The sequence below is a fragment of the Chamaea fasciata genome, unplaced genomic scaffold (assembly GCF_029207755.1).
Source record: "Chamaea fasciata isolate MVZ Bird 193981 ecotype frontalis unplaced genomic scaffold, bChaFas1.0.hap1 SCAF_4, whole genome shotgun sequence".
In the NCBI taxonomy this organism is placed as follows: domain Eukaryota; kingdom Metazoa; phylum Chordata; class Aves; order Passeriformes; family Sylviidae; genus Chamaea; species Chamaea fasciata.
In genome coordinates, this window is record NW_027094089.1 from 5,952,613 (window position 1) to 5,972,012 (window position 19,400).

At 41.8% G+C, this 19,400-nt stretch overlaps 1 protein-coding gene across 3 annotated transcripts in view; it reads left to right on the forward strand.

The window, feature by feature from the left end:
- Positions 1-19,400, forward strand: part of MLLT3 (MLLT3 super elongation complex subunit) — a 141,530-nt gene that overhangs the window by 68,312 nt on the left and 53,818 nt on the right. For 2 of the 3 annotated variants that reach the window (XM_066180787.1, XM_066180788.1), the window contains exon 5: positions 16,718-16,837. The exons of the other annotated variant lie outside the window; for it this stretch is intronic. In XM_066180787.1, the coding sequence (XP_066036884.1) occupies positions 16,718-16,837 (120 nt within the window). The remainder of the gene's footprint in view (positions 1-16,717; positions 16,838-19,400) is intronic. 3 annotated transcript variants of the gene reach the window in all.

The following is a 19,400-nucleotide window of genomic DNA, read 5'->3' on the forward strand; positions in this document are numbered from 1 at the left end:
TGGGCTGGGGATAAGAGGGAGCTAATGTGAGAATCTTCAGTCTGCTGAAGAGAATCTTTGAAAACAAAGCAAAACCGAGGAGCTTGTATAGTGTGAAAGACCCTGTTGCCCTCCTGAAGAAGAGAACTGTTACAACTGTAGTTACATTGAAGTGGAAGCATGAGCAGTGTTCTGTGTTTGCATTTATAAGGTGGAAGAGGCTTTTAAGCGTGTTTGCAAATAAAACATCAAGATTGTGTTCTGGAAAACTTTGTGAGCCATTGCTTTAATATTTGTTAACAACAGACTGGATAAGATTGGTGAGTTTTAACCACAAGTTTAATAAATTCCGGTAATGCCAGCAGAGACTTTGGAGTTGAGGAGCAGTGGTTAAGGTTAAAATAGGAAGCTTCCTTTTTACTGCTAGTTTTCTGTGCCTTTTAATTTTAGTTTTCTTGAGTTAACAAAAGCAAGAATGTTTCCTAAGTGTGAACAACAAAATGTGGCAAGTTTTGATCAAATTGTTGCCCTGAATATAGCAAATGACCAATATAGTCATTCTTAAAATGCATTGCTTCATTGCCTTTTGTCTTCTGGATGCGTCAGACTGCATGGCTTTTCTTTTTCTCCATTTCCCTAAGTTCTTTCCAAGAAATTAATACCTTCTTATGAAGTTACCAGTCTTCTGCATCCCTCTGTGGACTTTCTGACCTGGGAGTTTTTCCGATCAGCTTGGCAGAAGTAATGTAGTAGCATTCCGTCTGTCCTGTCTCTAAAAGTTTCTCTGAGGGGCGTACATCTCCTGGTGTTGAAAAGCCCGTTACGCTTTATGAAATGCTGGAAACAGGCTTTTTTTGAATCCTGTAGAAGCCCTGAAAAGCTGACTTTCCCTTCCAAGTGTGTGAATTCAGTCTGTTCTACACAGAGCATTAACTCATTTGTAAATTCCATGCTTTAGGCTGAGAAGAGCATTTCCAGGATAATAAAGTATGAGATGGGTTTGGCACTTAAAAATAAGTCGAAACAATTAAAATTTTTAGCTTTTGGCTATTAACAAGAAAAAAATAGCAGTAACAGGTTGCTGAATTTTGATAGGCAGGGAGTCTGGCAAAATGAAGCTCATGTCATTCAAAATATATGAGATATTAATGTAAAACACTGAGTGGTAGCATTGAGACAAGTCCTTTAACATGGTGGGCTTTTGCTTACATGCTTTTAAATAATGGCCTAAATTGCTTGATTTCTATGTACCTTGAAACGCAAATCTGTTTAATTTTCCTCTGTTTTTACATGGATTGACTGATGTGAACTACAAAACGTGATTATTTTTTATTTGCATAAACATATGTATATTACAAATAGTATGTCCTTCTGGAGGGAGAAGTGTAGGCTCATCTGGTACCTGCACGCCGCCATATTCAGTATAGTCTTGCCTCTGTGTTTGTCTTTTGCTGTAGATTCCTTGAATTATCTCTTGGATGCTCTTAACTCCCCCTTTCATCACACATAGATATTGTGGCCTCCCAAACATGAACTAGTCAAGGTTGTTTATTGTACTTCTGTCTTTCAGGTGAAGAAAGTTTTGTTACCCTCCTGCATCCTTCATGTCCAGTGAGGTCTGACTGGCTATCCTGTAGCTCACTGAGAGAGTAAGAGTAACATTGGGACAAGTGATTAAATAGTCAGAACTTAACTGTAGTACAGCTTTGCAGTGCCACTGTGGCCACTTTATTAGGCAAACAGGACATTAATCATGTCCTATCAATCATGTAGATTAGCTCTGTGGAATATTTGTATCTTAGCATTTTATTTGATATCACCAGAACTGAAGCATAAATGTGCAGTCAGACTTCATTTTTGGGAGTTTACCAACTTGCTGATTTCCAAGAGGCAGTTATATTCAGGCCTTAGAAGAAGGATTTGTTTGGCTTCAGAGATTTTCTAATCAGGAACAAAAATAGAAACCTTTGGTTCTGTCTTAGGCTGTATCCAACTGGCAAAGTTTTCCACCTTCAGAAATATATTTTCTACACTGAACTTCCCACAGCCCCTTGAAAAGATTTAGTTATCCTCAAATCCATCTCTACCATTCACCTATTTTCAGTTAGCTTATTCTTGTAATGAAAAAAAAAAGAAATGTTTGCAGAAGAAATAAAACATTTTCAAGAGTACTCTGGACAAATTCAACCAAACCATACATTGTTTATGTTCTGTACCTTTACATATATATTTTTTCTGAATGACATTCCTTTTTAAAAAGATTTGCTCTGGAAATTACGCCACTGAAAATTTTCTTTACTATTCACTCAACGTAGTACCTCATCATCTGTAGCCACCAGGTATACATGTATACCCATGTGAATTAGCAACCTGTTGCTTGAAATCCCTGAGGATACCCTGGATACAGGTTATGACTTTTAGCTGATCCATGTCTTATCAAACAAGTCATCAAGCTACTGGAAGTGAAAGAACTGTATACATTTAGTCTCCTACACAGCTCATCCTCTAGGCACAGCATGGAATTATGCTTGAGTAGGTACGGTAGGACTGAAGTTCTGATCATGTAATCACCAGTAAGTGTTGACCCTTCTGTGGTTATCCCTTATCAGTTACCTTTTGTGATCAATTTCACCCTTAAAGAGACCCTGAGGAAAAAAAGGTGGCTCTGTGATTCCTGCATATGGATTTCAGAAGAAAACTGACACTGGGAAATTAGAGTGATTAAGAAAAACCTTCACATTTGAAGTGGATTTTGTATGTTGAATCCCATGGAAAACGCTTACAAATAGAGTCTGATTCCATTTGTGTATTTTATATTATCAATTGCACTGGTTCTATTGCTTTTTTGGCTTGCATGTTTTTGAATTGCAAGGAAAAATTGAAAATTACACCTAATCTGTTTAGTGAGCTGCTAAAAATACAATAATTTTGAAGATACTGAATGACAGCTGCCTAACATTTTCAAATTAAATTTTGCCACTGAAAAAGAAAAAATTGCTCAGGCATCACTTGTTTGAATATGATGTTAAAAATAACATAGTCAATTCTTTCAGGAAAAAGTAGTGAAAATATTTTTAGTCTACATTAAGGTAGCCATTTGATACTGCCCTCTCTCTCATAGCTGCAAATACAGAAATAGAAATGTTTGTGTTATTTTGCAAGTTAATTGGTAGTTAAACATTTCCACCTTTTCAGCAGGTGACTCAAAATTATTTGTTTAATTCAGGAATATATAGACAAAATTTAATCACTGACTTGTCTGTCTTAAAAGGAAAAGCCTTTTCTCTGCCCCTTAGCAGTTAACACTATGGGCAAAAATCATAAAATTAACTGCTTTATTACAAAGACAAAGGGCTGTTAGTGGTTTGAGGTTTCATGTTTAGAGGATGCAAGAAATAGATCACTCTTGGAGTAGTAATGATTCTATTTAATGACAGATGAGTCCTTGACTATTGCTTTCTGTAAAATTCATTAGGAAATGCAAAAGCACTGCTCCTGTAACAATACATCTCTTTTCTAAAAGACAGTTAATCTGTTAATGAGTCAGAGAGACCAAGAATTATTCTGAGAGGTATGCAATTTTTAGAGATGATTATCAAGGTGAAAATGTAGGTTTTGCCTAAACTCACTGCATTCTGTTGTTTGAGGTTTTTCTCATATATTTGTGGTTTTGTTGTTTAACAGTTGAGAAATGTCTTTTCAGTCAGTTGAGATGTCTGCATAGTGCCAGATTTGAAACCTAAGTTCATAATCCATGTAATAAAGATGAAATTGTGGGGATTTCCCTCTTTTCTCCATCCTCCCCTTTCCTGGCAAATTCCTCTGTGTCAGTTGGAATAGTTGATGTCTACCCAGAATCAACCTCAGGTATAATGCTGCTCTGGGGAAGGGATTATTTTTAATCTTGTGCTTTTCATATTTAAGTAATTGTTTTTTCCTGAACTACATATTACTTTACTTGCAAGAAAATAATTATTGTTTTTTAATATTGGTTTAAGTATAAATAATAGTTGTTCAGGATGACTGTATTTTTTAGCTAATGATTTATATTTTGGAACTTCGCCTTAATGGGACTTGTATTGCTGCTAGGTTTTTCTTAGCAGTGTGTTACCCTCTGGAATTTCGAAATATAGGTCCACATACCCACATTTAGTAGCTCATATTGGGGTCCATTCTGATTTTTCATCATCATGACTTTAGCTATTAGTGTTGCTGTGGTCATTTAAAATCATTACTACTGCCCGCCCATATTACAGATGTGCTCTTTAATGTTGAAAGAAATTATGTGTTCATCGCTGCAAAATGACACAGTGTCATGGGTTTTGTAAAGAACATATTGTTCTGTTCCATCTGGGTGGAGCAGAATTGCTTATCTTTGCCCAAATGGCTCGGTGTCGCTTATCAGATGGTGGAGTGCTACTTACCTCTCTTCATTGTTTCACTACTTCCATGGGAATGTCTTCTGCTAATGGACCATTAAGAGCTCACCAATGACATGACACATTACACTGTACTATTGTAAGATGCTCCACACAGGGAGGAGGAGCTAAACCATCTTAACCTAGATGAAAAGGAGCCACAGTCCCACTAGGTATTCCAGTTTTTACTACCGGATCCCTGGAGGAAGACCGGATCCATCTCACCCTTACTGGACCCTTTTTTCAACAGGACCATCTCTACTCCAACAGAACCACATCTGCCACTCCAGGAGGGCTTACTTTGGACTGCTTCCAACATCCTGACCAACAGGGTGTCAAGTTGTATTTCTGACTCTGTCAGGGTTTTTTTCCTAGGATTTCTTGTTTGTTTGTTTGCTTGCTTATTCTTCTGTACTACAACATCTGTATTTTTATATCCCTAGTAAAGAACTGCTATACCTATTCCCAAAACCTTTACCTGACAGCCTTTTAATTGCGAATTTATGATAATTTGGAAAAGGGGGGGGAGGGGCTTACATTTCAAGGGAGACTCCAACCCTCCCTGGCAGATACCTGTCTATCTAAACCAAGACAGATTTTGGCGCCCAGCGTGGGGCTAAAAGGCATTGAGAGGAAAAAGGAATAGCAGTTCTTTGGTGACCTAAGTTCTTGTGTATAGAAGCCTTGTTGGACAGCATCATGTGGTCCACTATTCCCTGGTTTGGGTGGCGCATGGTTGTGGCTGTATTTCTGCCATTTGCAAGCCCTTATCTAAATATGGGCCCCATAACTAAAGGTACTGTGACTGTCATCAAGTTTATTTTATGGCTTAATAAAGTGAAGAACTCATGGATTTTTAATTTCCTCTAGAAGGCAGGCACATGGATTCAGGGCTATTGTACACTAACTGTGTGGTTTTGGAGTTACTTTAACAATGGTACCTACTGTGAGGAAATGACACCAGGGGAGTTTTTTTCCCAACCCTTTACCCACCTCTTCAGGTCTACCCCACCAGTTTTTGAAGGGTTTGAATCCTCTCTGAATGCTAATGATATCATACAATGGCTGGTGCTGCTAATAGGCGTATTCTATTTAGCATTTAGAGATAAGGGAAGATTGACCTGGATAACCACCCTGATACCTACCCCACAGAATAGGAATGATACCCCAGAGCCTGACTCTGCCCCACAGCCTGCCTCAGAAAGGACCCACCCGGATTGGGTTGAGGTTCTGGTAAAAGAGATGCATGAGATGAGCCAGATGCTGAGGGAGTACATTTCCCCAGCTCATGAAAAACCCTCCCCCTGCCCCGAGAAGGCAGAGACTGATGGTGCAGCAGTGGAACCCACAGACGTTACAACTGTCCAGGTTCCAGCTGAACCACAAGGGCAGCCACAGCCAGCAGCAGTTGCCTCTGTGGAAACAAGGAAGGCTAAAGTGAAATCGTCAGATCCTGGTATTAAGGATAAGAAAGGAAGGCCCTCACAATCCACAGAAGAGCCACAGGTTGAGATTATCACTGTGTCCCTGTCGTATGAATGTCTACCTAATCTGCAAAAAGATATTGTACGACGAGGACGTGAGGCTTATACAGCCTGGCTACTTTGAGTCTGGGATCTTATGGGTACAGGTGTACAACTGGATAGTGCTGAAGCAAGGAATTTGGGACCCTTGACCCAGGACTCAGGTATAAATCAGGTATTTGTAAGAGAGCAAAGGCCCCTTTCCCTTTGGGAACGACTTCTAATGAGTGTGAGAGAGAGATTTGTCCACAGAGACAGAATGCAAGAGCACCACAATAGAATGCAATGGAAGACCCTCGAGGAAGGAATCCAACAGTTGAGAGAAGTGGCAGTATTGGAAGTACTTTTTGGGAGGACCGGACAGCATGATAATGACCCCGACAAGGTTAGATGCACAGGGCACATGTTGTGGAATCTGGCAGCTCGTGGACCATCTCAATACGCCACATTCATCGCAACAATTAATGCCGAGGATAACCGAGAGACAGTGGGTTCTGTTGCCAACAAGCTCGGAAATTATGAAAGTATGATCAGTGGCCCAATGCAGGCTCATGTCTCTGCGGTGGTGAAGGAACTCAAAGAGGAGATGAGGGAAATGAAAGAGGAGATGAGAAGGAACAGTTCCCATGTAGCACCGGTGCGAGTCACAGGCCCCAGAATCAAAGCCCAACGTCCCCCAGCTAGAGAGAGAGGGTACATCCCTCGAACTGACCTGTGGTTTTATCTGCGTGACCATGGGGAGGACATGAGAGTGTGGCATGGGAAACCCACTTCTGTCCTGGCAGCACGGGTACGTGAACTCAAGGAGAGAAACACTAACAGAGGAAGTTCCACTAGAATGAAGGTAGCCTCAGCCTCCCATGAGCAAGCTGCCAGGTATTACGGAGGTGGGAATGCTGTGTCGGATTCCCTTGAAGGAAGCTCTACCATGTATGTCCAAGAAGGGAATAATGACCAGTGCTAGAGGGGTCCTGCCTCTAGCCAGGAAGAGGCACGGGAAAATCGGGTTTTTTGGACTGTGTGGATTCGATGGCCTGGCACATCAGAGCCACAAAAATAGGAAGCTTTGGTAGATACTGGGTCGCAGTGTACTCTAATGCCATCGGTACATGTGGGGGCAGAACCGATTTCCATTGCCGGGGTGATGGGGGGATCACAGGAATTTGACTCTGGTTGAAGCCAAGTTGAGCCTGACCGGGAAGGAGTGGCAGAAACTTCCAATTGTTACCAGCCCAGAGGCTCCGTGTATACTGGGCACAGACTTCCTCAGGAATGGCTATTATAAAGACCCTAAAGGACTCCGATGGGCCTTTAAGATAACTGCTGTGGAGACAGAGAACATTAAGCAGTTGAACACCTTGCCAGGAGTATCAGAGAACCCATCTGCAGTGGGACTCCTGAAGGTAGAAGAACAACGAGTACCTGTTGCCACCTCGATGGTGCACCGTCGCCAGTATCGGACAAATCGAGATGCCGTGATCCCCATCCACAAGATGATCCGTGAGCTGGAGAGCCAAAGGGTGGTCAGCAAAACCCACTCACCCTTCAACAGCCCCATCTGGCCTGTGCGCAAGTCTGATGGAGAATGGAGACTGACTGTGGACTATCGTGCATTGAATGAAGTGACTCCACCGCTGAGCGCTGCTGTGCTGGACATGCTGGAACTTCAGTACGAACTGGAGTCCAAGGCAGCGAGGTGGTATGCCACTATTGACATTGCCAATGCATTTTTCTCCATTCCTCTGGCTGCAGAATGCAGACCTCAGTTTGCTTTTACCTGGAGGGGCATGCAGTACACCTGGAACTGACTGCCCCAGGAGTAGAAACACAGCCCCACGATCTGCCGTGGGCTGATCCAGGCTGCACTAGAGAAGGGTGAGGCTTCAGAACATCTACAGTACATCAATGACATCATTGTGTGGAGAAAGACTGCAGCTGAAGTGTTTAAGAAAGGAAAGAGGATCATTCAGATTGTACTGAAAGCTGGGTTTGCCATCAAGAAGAGCAAAGTCAAGAGACCTGCCAAAAAGATCCAGTTCCTGGGAATAAAGTAGCAAGATAGATGGCGGCAGATCCCCACTGAGGTCATTGATAAGATCACAGCAATGTCTCCACCAACCAGCAAAAAGGAAACACAAGCTTTCCTAAGAGCCATAAGTTTTTGGAGGATGCACATTCCCGAGTACAGTCAGATCGTGAGCCCTCTCTACCTAGTTACCCGCAAGAAGAACAATTTCCACTGGGGCCCTGAACAGCAACACGCCTTTGCCCAGATCAAGCAAGAGATTGCTCATGCAGTAGCCCTTGGCCCAGTCAGGACGGGACCAGATGTGAAGAATGTGCTTTACTCCGCAGCCGGGAGCAACAGTTTGTCCTGGAGCCTTTGGCAGAAGGTGCCTGGAGAGACCCGAGGCCGACCACTGGGATTCTGGAGCCGAAGTTACAGAGGGTCTGAAGCCAACTACACTCCCACAGAGAAGGAGATCTTGGCTGCCTATGAAGGAGTTCAAGCAGCCTCAGAGGTAATTGGCACAGAAGCACAACTCCTCTTGGCACCCCGACTACCAGTGCTGGGGTGGATGTTTAAAGGAAAGGTTCCCTCTACCCACCATGCCACTGATGCCACATGGAGCAAATGGATTGCCCTTATCACACAGTGCGATTGGAAACCCAAATTGCCCTGGGATTTTGGAAGTAATTACCAACTGGCCAGAAGGTGAAAGCTTTGGTCTCACAGTAGAGGAGCAGGAACAAGTGACAAGAGCTGAAGAAGCTCCTCTGTACAACCAACTGCCAGCAGAAGAAACGCACTACGCTCTTTTAACTGACGGTTCGTGTTGCATCATAGGGATGAACCGCAAGTGGAAAGCAGCTGTGTGGAGCCCCACGTGACAGGTTGCACAAGCCACTGAAGGAGAAGGTGGATTGAGTCAGCTTGCTGAACTGAAAGCCGTTCAATTAGGCTTGGACATTGCTGAAAGAGAAAAGTGGCCAAAGCTCTACTTCTGCACTGATTCATGGATGGTAGCCAGTGCTCTGTGGAGCTGGATGGAAAGGTGGAAAAAGGCCAACTGGCAGCGTAGGGGAAAACCAGTCTGGGCTGCTGATGAATGGAAGGACATTGCCATTCGGGTAGAGAAGCTGCCTGTGGAAGTCCGCCATGTAGATGCCCATGTCCCCAAGAGTCGGGCTAATGAGGAGCACCAAAACAATGAGCAGGTAGATCAGGCTGCAAAGATAGAGGTGCCAAAGACAGATTTAGATTGGCAACACAAGGGAGAGTTGTTCCTAGCCCGATGGGCCCATGATGCCTCAGGTCATCAGGGCAGAGATGCCACTTATAAGTGGGCATGACACCGAGGGGTGGATTTAACCATGGATAGTGTTTCTCAGGTCATCCATGATTGTGAGACGTGTGCTGCAATCAAGCAAGCCAAGCAGGTGAAACCCTTATGGTATGGTGGGCAGTGGTCCAAATACAAGTATGGGGAAGCCTGGCAGATTGACTATATCACCCTTCCCCAAACCCGCCAGGGCAAGCGCTGTGTGCTAACCATGGTGGAAGCCACCACTGGATGGTTAGAGACCTACCCTGTGCCTCACACTACTGCCCGGAACACCATCCTGGGCCTGGAAAAACAAGTCCTGTGGAGACATGGCACCCCTGAGAGAACTGAGTCAGACAATGGGACCCATTTCAAGAACAACCTTTTCAACAGTTTCATCAGATGGTGGAGTGCTACTTACCTCTCTTCATTGTTTCACTACTTCCATGGGAATGTCTTCTGCTAATGGACCATTAAGAGCTCACCAATGACATGACACATTACACTGTACTATTGTAAGATGCTCCACACAGGGAGGAGGAGCTAAACCATCTTAACCTAGATAAAAAGGAGCCACAATCCCACTAGGTATTCCAGTTTTACTACCGGATCCCTGGAGGAAGACCGGATCCATCTCACCCTTACTGGACCCTTTTTTCAACAGGACCATCTCTACTCCAACAGAACCACATCTGCCACTCCAGGAGGGCTTACTTTGGACTGCTTCCAACATCCTGACCAACAGGGTGTCAAGTTGTATTTCTGACTCTGTCAGGGTTTTTTTTCCTAGGATTTCTTGTTTGTTTGTTTGCTTGCTTATTCTTCTGTACTACAACATCTGTATTTTTATATCCTTAGTAAGAACTGCTATACCTATTCCCAAAATCTTTGCCTGACAGCCTTTTAATTGCGAATTTATGATAATTTGGAAAAGGGGGGGGAGGGGCTTACATTTCAAGGGAGACTCCAACCCTCCCTGGCAGATACCTGTCTATCTAAACCAAGACACACAGGGTGTGGCAGCCCAGAGCCATACAAAGAGGTCCAGTTGTCTGTTACTGATGCATGATGAGTGCTGCAGAAGTGTTGTAGTAAGGGTTTATTTTCCCCAGAACTCTAATAGGTCTCTCGTAGCATTTACTGAAAATGCTGTTGGAATTTTTTTGCAGCACACTGTGGTAAAGCTCACTGCCTGTTCTGAATGTGCTGTATGAGTGTGTTCTTTGAAAAGTAGCTCAGTAAATAGAACTGCAATAGATAGCTTAGTGTGGATCTGATTATTGCAGCTTTATTGATGCCCTCCTTTCATTCAGGAAATTGAAAAGCTAGGAGACAGAGAGCAGATTTTTGGTAGTGGCTCATTCACCTGCAGGAGCTCTAATGTAGAGTAATAAGGAAATTGTGTTGGTCTGGACCTGTGACAGCTCATACAGTTCCTGACTGTGTAAATATATATGTGGTGTGGTAGATCTGTGACTCCTATGCATCAGGGCTGGCACAATCGTAGAATAGTTTGGGTTGGAAGGAACCTTTACAGGTTTTCTAGTGAGCAGGGGCATCTCCAACTAGGTTATGCTGCTCAGAGCCCTGTCTGCCTGACCTTTAGTGTCCCCAGGGATGGGGCATCTACCAACTCTCAGTGCAATGTTTTCCAGTGGTTCACCACCCTCACTGTAAAAAATTTCATTGTTATAGCTAGTCTAAATTTACCCTTTTTAAGTTTTGAACTACTATCCCTTGTCTTACTGCCACAGGCCCTGCTAATAAGTCATCCTCCAGTTCTCTTGTAGCCCTCCTTTAGGTACTGAAATGCTGGTAGAAACTCTCTCCAGAGCTTCTCTTCTCCAGGCTGAACATCCCCAACTCTTTCAGCCTGTCCTCATAGGAAGGGTGCTCTATTCCTCTAGTCAAGTCCCTCCTCTGGACTTGCTCCATCAGTTCCATGTCCTTCCTGTGTTGGGACCCTAGCGCTGGATGCAGCGCTGCAGATGGGGTCTCAGCAGAGCAGAGTGGAGGGGCAGAATCCCCTCCCTGGCCCTGCTGCCCACGCTGCTTTGGATGCAGCCCAGGACACGTTTGGCTTTCTGGGCTATGAGTGCCCATGGCTGGGTCATGTCCAGCCTCTCCTCCGCCAGCACCCTCAAGTCCTTCTCAGCAGGGCTGCTCTCCATCTGTTCATCCCACAATCTAGATTGGTACTAGAGGTTGCCCTAGCCCAGGTGCAGCACCTTGAAGTTGTATGCATTTGTAGAAATGGTCAATAAAAGAAGACTGGCTTTTCATGGAACATTTTAAGATTGCTTCACATTCCTCATGTTATAAGGACATGAAAAGCAAGGTTTTGTTTTGAAAGTGTGTTGTTCTTATTAGGTACACAGATACTCTAAGTTGTCAAGCATGTATTGGTAGATAAATGTTGTCTTCAAAATGCCAATATTTTCTTTTTTGTAGAGATACTTCAGAATCAATTGTAAGTAGGTTTAGTACAAGCTATTATAATTCTCAAGGTATTACAATTTCATAATTTCTCCAAATTGCTGGAAGAGAAATAGTGGAGGAGGGTTCCTGATTATATTATGGTAACTGGTAGTTCAGAGCTGTTCCCTGATCTATTCCTTTTTTCGAAAGTGCATGGAACTACTTACATTAAATGCATATCAGTTTTTCTTTCCATAGCATTCAGTTGTCTTGAGTAGCAGATTGGAATGTCCTTAGTAATACCGTGAGAGAAATTTTGTACAAGGGCAGGTATTGTTAGGATAAGAGAGAATGACTTCAAACTGAAAGAGAGTAAGTTTAGATATTAGGAGGAAATTATTTACTATGGGGGTGGGGAGGCACTGGAACAAGTTGCCCAGAGAACTTGTGGACGCCCCATTCCTTGGAGTTTGGACAGCAGTTTGAGCAACCTGATGTAGCAAAATGTGTCCCTGCCCACAGCAGGGGGATTGGAACAACATGATTTTTAATGTCCCTTCCAACCCAAACCATTCTGTGGTTCTAAGATGTCAGCAGCTCAGATATTATGGAGACTGGTCACTTCAGGCTGTTTTTTTCTACCCAAGAATGTGAATTATCAGTGGATCTCCTCTATGCACTGTTTTTGGGGAAAAAGTAGGTTTTCCTTTGCCCTTGCAAAGTTGTTTTTCATTTAAAGCAACTGCTAGACAAAGGTTTTAAATACATGCTCTATAGCTGAAGGCTAGTGAAATGAGTTTCTGGTGAGATAGAGGCAAGATACACTACCAGCAGAGCAGTTAGATTATGTGAGGGGGATCGGCAACTCCCCCTCGAGGAAGTTGCGGGTTGCAGAGGAGTCATCCCTCAACCTTCTGTTCTCTAAACTGAACAAGTCAACTGATGTCACTGCCTTTCATCTCACTGGTTGCCCTCCTCTGTACAGACTCCAGTAGCCTGACGATATCCTTCTTGTGCTGAGGTGCCACAGCTGCATGCAGGACTCAAGGTGAGGCCACACCAGTGCAGAGTGGAGTGGGACAATCGCCTCCCTTGACCTGTTTCTCCATACAGCCTATTCTGCCGTTCCTGTATTATTTGTACCCTGGTATTAAACAGTGTAACTAACTGTTCTCCCTTGGACATCTTTCTAGTGCTTATCCAGTACCAGGTATCCTAATCCACACTTTATAAAACCACCTAAGATATTTGTGAACAAGCCCAACTAATGCCCTACTTTTACACATGATATTACTGTCACCATGTGCACCATGAAAGAAGAACTTTGAGATTGACTAGATCTCTGCTCTGTCAAATATAGTCAAGCAAAATCTTTGAGGGAACAGCACAACTGTAACTGGAACTTCATTTTTTGCATATTGGTGAATTCAGAGTGTGGTTATATGGCTGTTTAAACTGACTTGTTTAAAGACTGTTGTAATCTCACCTTGCTTCATTGGCACCAGTCAAGGTCTTGTTCCACCAGCCCGGCTGATCCCACTTAGCTGTTGACTTTAGAAGAGATTGAGAAGAAGAATTAATTATGTTCCTGGGTTTTGTCACTGAAGTGATTCATTGTGGGTGCAGACAAGCACCAGCTGCAGGTGTCCTTGGCCTGGCTCAAACATGGGCTGCAGCCATGTCCCCCCTCTCTTGAGCTGTATCTGTAGGCAGATGTAAAACAGCAGGAAACTTGCAATGCAGAAAGGAGGAAAAAAGTAAGAAAAGTGTATTTAGGCTGTGCTGGGGAATTGTTGCTGTACTATCAGTGAGCTTTCATTCTTGCTGCAGTAGTAGTGTCTTGCTGTGATATGCTCATTCCCACCTTTTCCATCTTTGGTGTAGCCTTTGTTTAATAGAGGCATATATAGACAAGCTCACAGTCAAGCAGTGTGTGTTGCCAGTCTGGTAGAACCAATGTGAAAATAGGGACTTATTTTGAAAACTGGTTGAAGTACATCTGTGTTTGACTAATGCAGGGACAAAGGGCAGCTACCCACTGCAGAAACTACTGTAATTTTGTTAGCTGAGGTCTTCCAGTAAACTTAAACTGGATGCATAGTTGTCACTTTTCTAAATTTAGCCAAAATAGAAATGCATATTAATTCAAAGAAGTGTTGGTAATATAGGGGCTTTCTACATACATGCATACATGATCTTGACAAAGAAAACAAATATATTGGATGTTACTTAGTGCTAATATTAACTTCTTTCTCTGAGAGGTTGAAGTAATTTAAGTAATAAGTAATTCCTTCCTTCCTTCCTTCCTTCCTTCCTTCCTTCCTTCCTTCCTTCCTTCCTTCCTTCCTTCCTTCCTTCCTTCCTTCCTTCCTTCCTTCCTTCCTTCCTTCCTTCCTTCCTTCCTTCCTTCCTTCCTTCCTTCCTTCCTTCCTTCCTTCCTTCCTTCCTTCCTTCCTTCCTTCCTTCCTTCCTTCCTTCCTTCCTTCCTTCCTTCCGACTTAAATGAGGAGCATATTCTTCTTCTGTCAGAGATCTATTTGGAACAGAAGTGTGTGTTTCTTATCACAGGGGCCAAAGTGTTCATTTTGTACGAAACTTTCTGGTCTCTCGTCATCTTTTTGTCAGCTTTGAAGATGGTGTAGTCTGCGTTAACTGCATGCATTGTTAATCACATTAAAATTTTGAATTTGCAGTTGCCATTTTTATGGGGTTTATGATGAAATAACAGGCTGCAGGATTCAATACACTGAAATTTTTAGGGTTCATGGTTTGGTATGTCCAGATTTTGTTTTCTAAAACTAGTCCGGGATTTATTTTCTGCTGTGTGTAACTTGCCAAATCAGACCTCACATGGTATTAATGCTATTCATCCCATCCCTTTAAATCCTTTGTAGATTGTCCTGTGTGTAGGATTGTGTAGATCCTGTTTTGAAGCAGTCTGTAATATGGAGACTGTTAATGGTCCAAATACTTGCCAGAAACTAACATATCTTAGAAGTCTATACACTTTTTAAAAAACATCAGCTTTCTAAGAATGGCTGTGTACAATCATGAATATATGAATATGTCCAAACTGAAATGTTTCTGAATTTTAAAAAGAAAATTCATGCAGTGGTTAAACCTCAGGGAGTTTATTTTAGTGAATCAGAACTTCTGTGCTTCAGGGGGAAAATGGCAGCTTCCAACACAAGGAGAAAGAATTTTTGGCAAAGTTTTTGTTTCTTTGTTTTTAATTTCAGGGTAGGGCAACCTCTGATCCTCCTGAATAACTTTTTCTTCCACATGGTTATCCATCTTTTTGTCATATGAATGTATGAATGAAACTACTTTGGGCAATAAAATATCTGCCTAAACTCCGTAATTAATGGATTACTTTACTTTTTCTGAATGATCTTGATTTCATGCAAACGATATGTTCTATTAAATTTGTGGCTTAAAAATAGTGCAGAGTTTGATTTAAAGAACAATACTATTTAACACCCATTTGACATCCTCTGTGAGAGAACATAATGCTAAATACATGCATTTTCTCTACCTGTTGCTGAGGTCTATGGTATGCATATGTGGCTATAGATTTTCCTTCTGGCTGATTGTTTTTTGTTAGCTGGTGCCTTTTCTTGTATTCAGCTGAATTTAATGCAACCAAAGACCTTGGCAAATTGAGATTAAAAAGTATTTCTCCTACTAAAGGATCACTTACTGTGATTCACAATAGCTAATTATAATCAACAGTGCCAAGATTGCAAGAATAATGTTGTTGCTTTTGGACAGATGATTTTTCAGAGTTTTGGTTTTTGTCAGGCTCTGGTTTAGAACAGCTTAATTGCCTTCTTCCTCTGCATTTGGCATATAGCTACAATGTTGAAAACAGGCTGATAAAAAATATTTTTCATTACCTAGACATGTCTCTTAATTTTCCCCAAGTTACTACGCATCTTTTGTGCAAAGTGGTCTGCAACAAGATTCGTTTAGACCGGTGTTTAATTTTTTTTTTTTAATTTAAAAATTATTTTTTAAACTGAAATCCTGTCTTCACGAAGCTGTAGTGAATAAAATATCATCCTGACTTGAGAGGTAACTTTGGAATATATGTATCTACATCCTTGATTTCCCTATCTTTTTAATGTAATGTGTATGAGGGATGTGATGGGTTAGCTCATTCCTGTCCCCTGAGTCAGAGCATGTTTTGGTCATCTGAAGAGGTAAGGGTAACCACACAGGAAATCCACAAAACTAGTGTTGCTTTGTGCATGGGAACCTGTGGGAAGAGAGACATGTTTCCTTGCAGGTGCAGAGCTCTGCATCATCTTTCCAGCTTTGCCAGGGCTTGTCAGACAGGTAAGCTGCATCTGGCGTTTGGAGCTTTGAAGCATTAGATGAATGAATGGCTGTAGTAGGAATCATAAAATCCAGACACAGGAGCACTGAAGCAGAAGACAAGATCTTAGCTGGGTTTCCCACAGATGGAAGGATTAATCCTTACATGACAGATAACTGCTCAGTAATAGCTGATTTATGTGTGCTTTCTGGAAATTACCTGTTTGTATTTAAGTCTTCAAAACCAAGAAAGGGAGCTAGACCTTCTTTACAGCAAACTGTCTGCTTGCTTATCATCCACCCAGTTTACTGTACTCTAGACAACACAGAAGCCCAGAGTTAGAAGCTGAAAGTAAAGACATACTGCTTTTACTTTAAAACCTCAGTCTGTTTCTACAGAGTATCTTTGTGGTGGGTTAACCTTGGCTAAGATGCTTGGTCACTCACTCTGCCTCCTCTGCCTCTCAGGGAAGGGAGAGAGGATAGATTGGGAAGGCTTATGGGTCAGGATACAGGCAGGGAGATTGCTTACCAGTTAGTATCATGGGAAAAACAAACTCTTCTTGGGGAAAATTAGTTAGTTATCAGTGTGATTTCATTATATTATCCCCTCTTGAGAAGAAACATGGATATTGTTTGTTGGACTTTTATTCTCCTACCAATGTGATTCGCTAGGTGGGTGGGACTCTGCTCTTCTTGGTAATGTCTTACTGACATGCTTTCCCTCTTACGGCAGATGATGGTAATGTCAGATGGTACATCATTTTCTTCAGGGCAGAGCCTTCATCTCCCCAGCCTTCCAAGTAACTCTCTGTCTTTTTCTGAAGTGAAGAAGAAATCATCTCATGGGCTAAAGGTGAGACTTATTTTACAACAAGATGGTTGAGCCAGAAGTGCTTTTCCTGGTAATTAAATTAATTCTAAAAAAACTCTAGGTGTTTTGTGCAATTTTTAAAAAATGATAGCCAATTGTACCAATGATAACAGATCTTGACATTGCTTTGTACTTAGTGCTTGCCATGTGAAATACTGCAATATGTAAGGATGGCTGTGAGAACAGGTGCTGGTGAATGTTGTCTGGTTTTCATACTTGTAAGTTGTTTTCCTTCTATTCCAGAAGGAATTGTAATAGTATCTTGTGGTATTAGAGGATTACAGTGATGGAAATGTGATCTATGGAAATGTAAAGAATATGAGATAATACTATAACAATAATTTAATTTATGAAGCATTTTTAAGAATAATTGTGTAGAGTAAAACTTGAAGCTGTGTTGTTTAGGATTTTTAATTTTGTTTAAATTCAAGAGATTAATTTTTTCCTAGATGCTTCAAAGAAAAAAAAGTGTTATTGGTCTCTAGGAGATCAAATTTTTAATCCCCAATTTAAAATGTAATAAATAAGTATAGTCCAAGGGACCTCTTGAGTAATACAGATGGACCTTTCTGAAATAGCAGGTAATTTTTTGACAAAATGAACTAATGGTATGGGAAAATAAGGAGTATGTTGTTTATTCCAATAAGAAATGCAATGCAAGCCTTTTCTCCATTCTGTTTAATTGTTTGGCCTTTTATTTTCTTTTGTAGTATCTAGTAGATTTGAAGTATGTTACTTAATCTTGCATTGCATGTACTTCAAGGGGCAATACTCATTTTTATGAATAACTTTCATATTCACTATCTGTGCCAAATCTCGTATCTTGCAAGAATTGTCAGGTAATGAACAAAGGGGATGCCTAAGAAAAGATAGTAGGGATACATAATAAGCAAGGACAGGCAAAAAATGTTCTTTGACATGTCTCTGCCTGGTGTGCATTGTACATCAGTGCCTCACAATCTCTAATGCAGGTGGTCTTGCAACATTAAACAGTATATGGAAGTGTGGTTATTTTCCTAATGAGAAGCTGAGGTATAATCTGAGGATTAAATTGAAGATGCTTACTTTGGCATGCTAAAATGTGTGCTCAATGCCTCAAAGGAAAGCAGCTGGCTACACCAGGTGCTGAAGCAAGGTGCTGCTGGTTAGACTAGGATGTATCCCCATCTGACTGGATACCAAACATGAGTTACTCTGACACTTGACCATCTCTAACAGGGATGTTGTGATGTTGGTATGTAGCTCTCTAGAGTTCATTTTCCAATCACTTCTAAAGAGCTGGCTGTGATGTTGATTTATCCATGCCTTGCTTTGCATGCCAAAACAGGTGTGCTGAGGCTTGGGTTAATAAGCAACCAAAACACCTCTAGAAGGACTTCAAAGAGGTACTGATGTGATACTTATGGAGTCCTGTACTAATTCTCTGCCCAATAACCGTACACCATGGTAACTCTTGAATCTCAGTTTTTTTGTAAGCAAGAGCAAACCTGGGAAATCATTTTCCAAACTGTATTTGGACAATGAACTTCTGTCTGATGTGGAAAATTGGCAAGTGTGGAGTGTGATGGAGTGAAGCAGGGTGAAGTGTGTATTTGCTATGCTCATCCATATAAACTAGTGCCTGAAATCTTTCATTTTTTGCTGAAACAGCTCAAACATCTGCGGAGAGTTTGGCCCATACCGTGCAGCTATGTGAGTCTAACATGAGGAGGTTAGATATGTATCAAATCTCAGGATTCTATCCCTATAATTTTTAATAGAAGGGGAAGTGTTTTATCAATACACTGGTTTTTGTAAGTCCATGTGGATATTTGATTTTTCCTCTCCCCCCATGTAATGGTTTCACATTCGCTGAATTCTGTTTGCCAAATTTAGTGCAGTGGTTTGAGTGTCTTTTCTGCTGTGAGATAGGATCAGAAGAAAAAAAAGGAAAGCAGGCCCAAACCTAAAGGGTTCAAAGATGGATTTATTAACAAACACTAAAAGAAGAAAATGAGAATCAAAATGAAACTTTGAAAACACTCTTCCCTCCCCCACAAACTGTTCACTTTCCCACAAACAACATAGAGTGACAAAACCTGTCAGTGTCACCATTTAAAAATAAGCTTTCATCAATTCTCTTTGGGAGAAGAGTCTCTCTTAGAACCTCTGTGGCAACATTGCCACAAGAAACAGTCCTTTGGTGGCTCCCATGTCATGAATCTGCATCTGCCCAGAAAAAACTTTCTGCAGACTGTGAAACCCCTCCCATTAGCAGTTTCCCAAGCTGCATAGGAACTTATGAGTACTGGGGTGTCATTTTTAAAGATAAGCAACTCCTAAGGCAAAGGATTCTTCATCTCAGGGAACAGAGATGTCTTCTCATTTCTTCACTGGCGCAGAGGGCTTCTTATGCCATCTCTCTCTGTTCAAGCATCTCGTGGGATCACAGCTACTGATTCAATACTCACTCAGTCCATCACAGGTACCTTTGCTCAAATCCACAGACCCGAATAGTCATCTCCCCAAAATGCATATTTTTCTCATGGTTTAAAGGGAATACCAA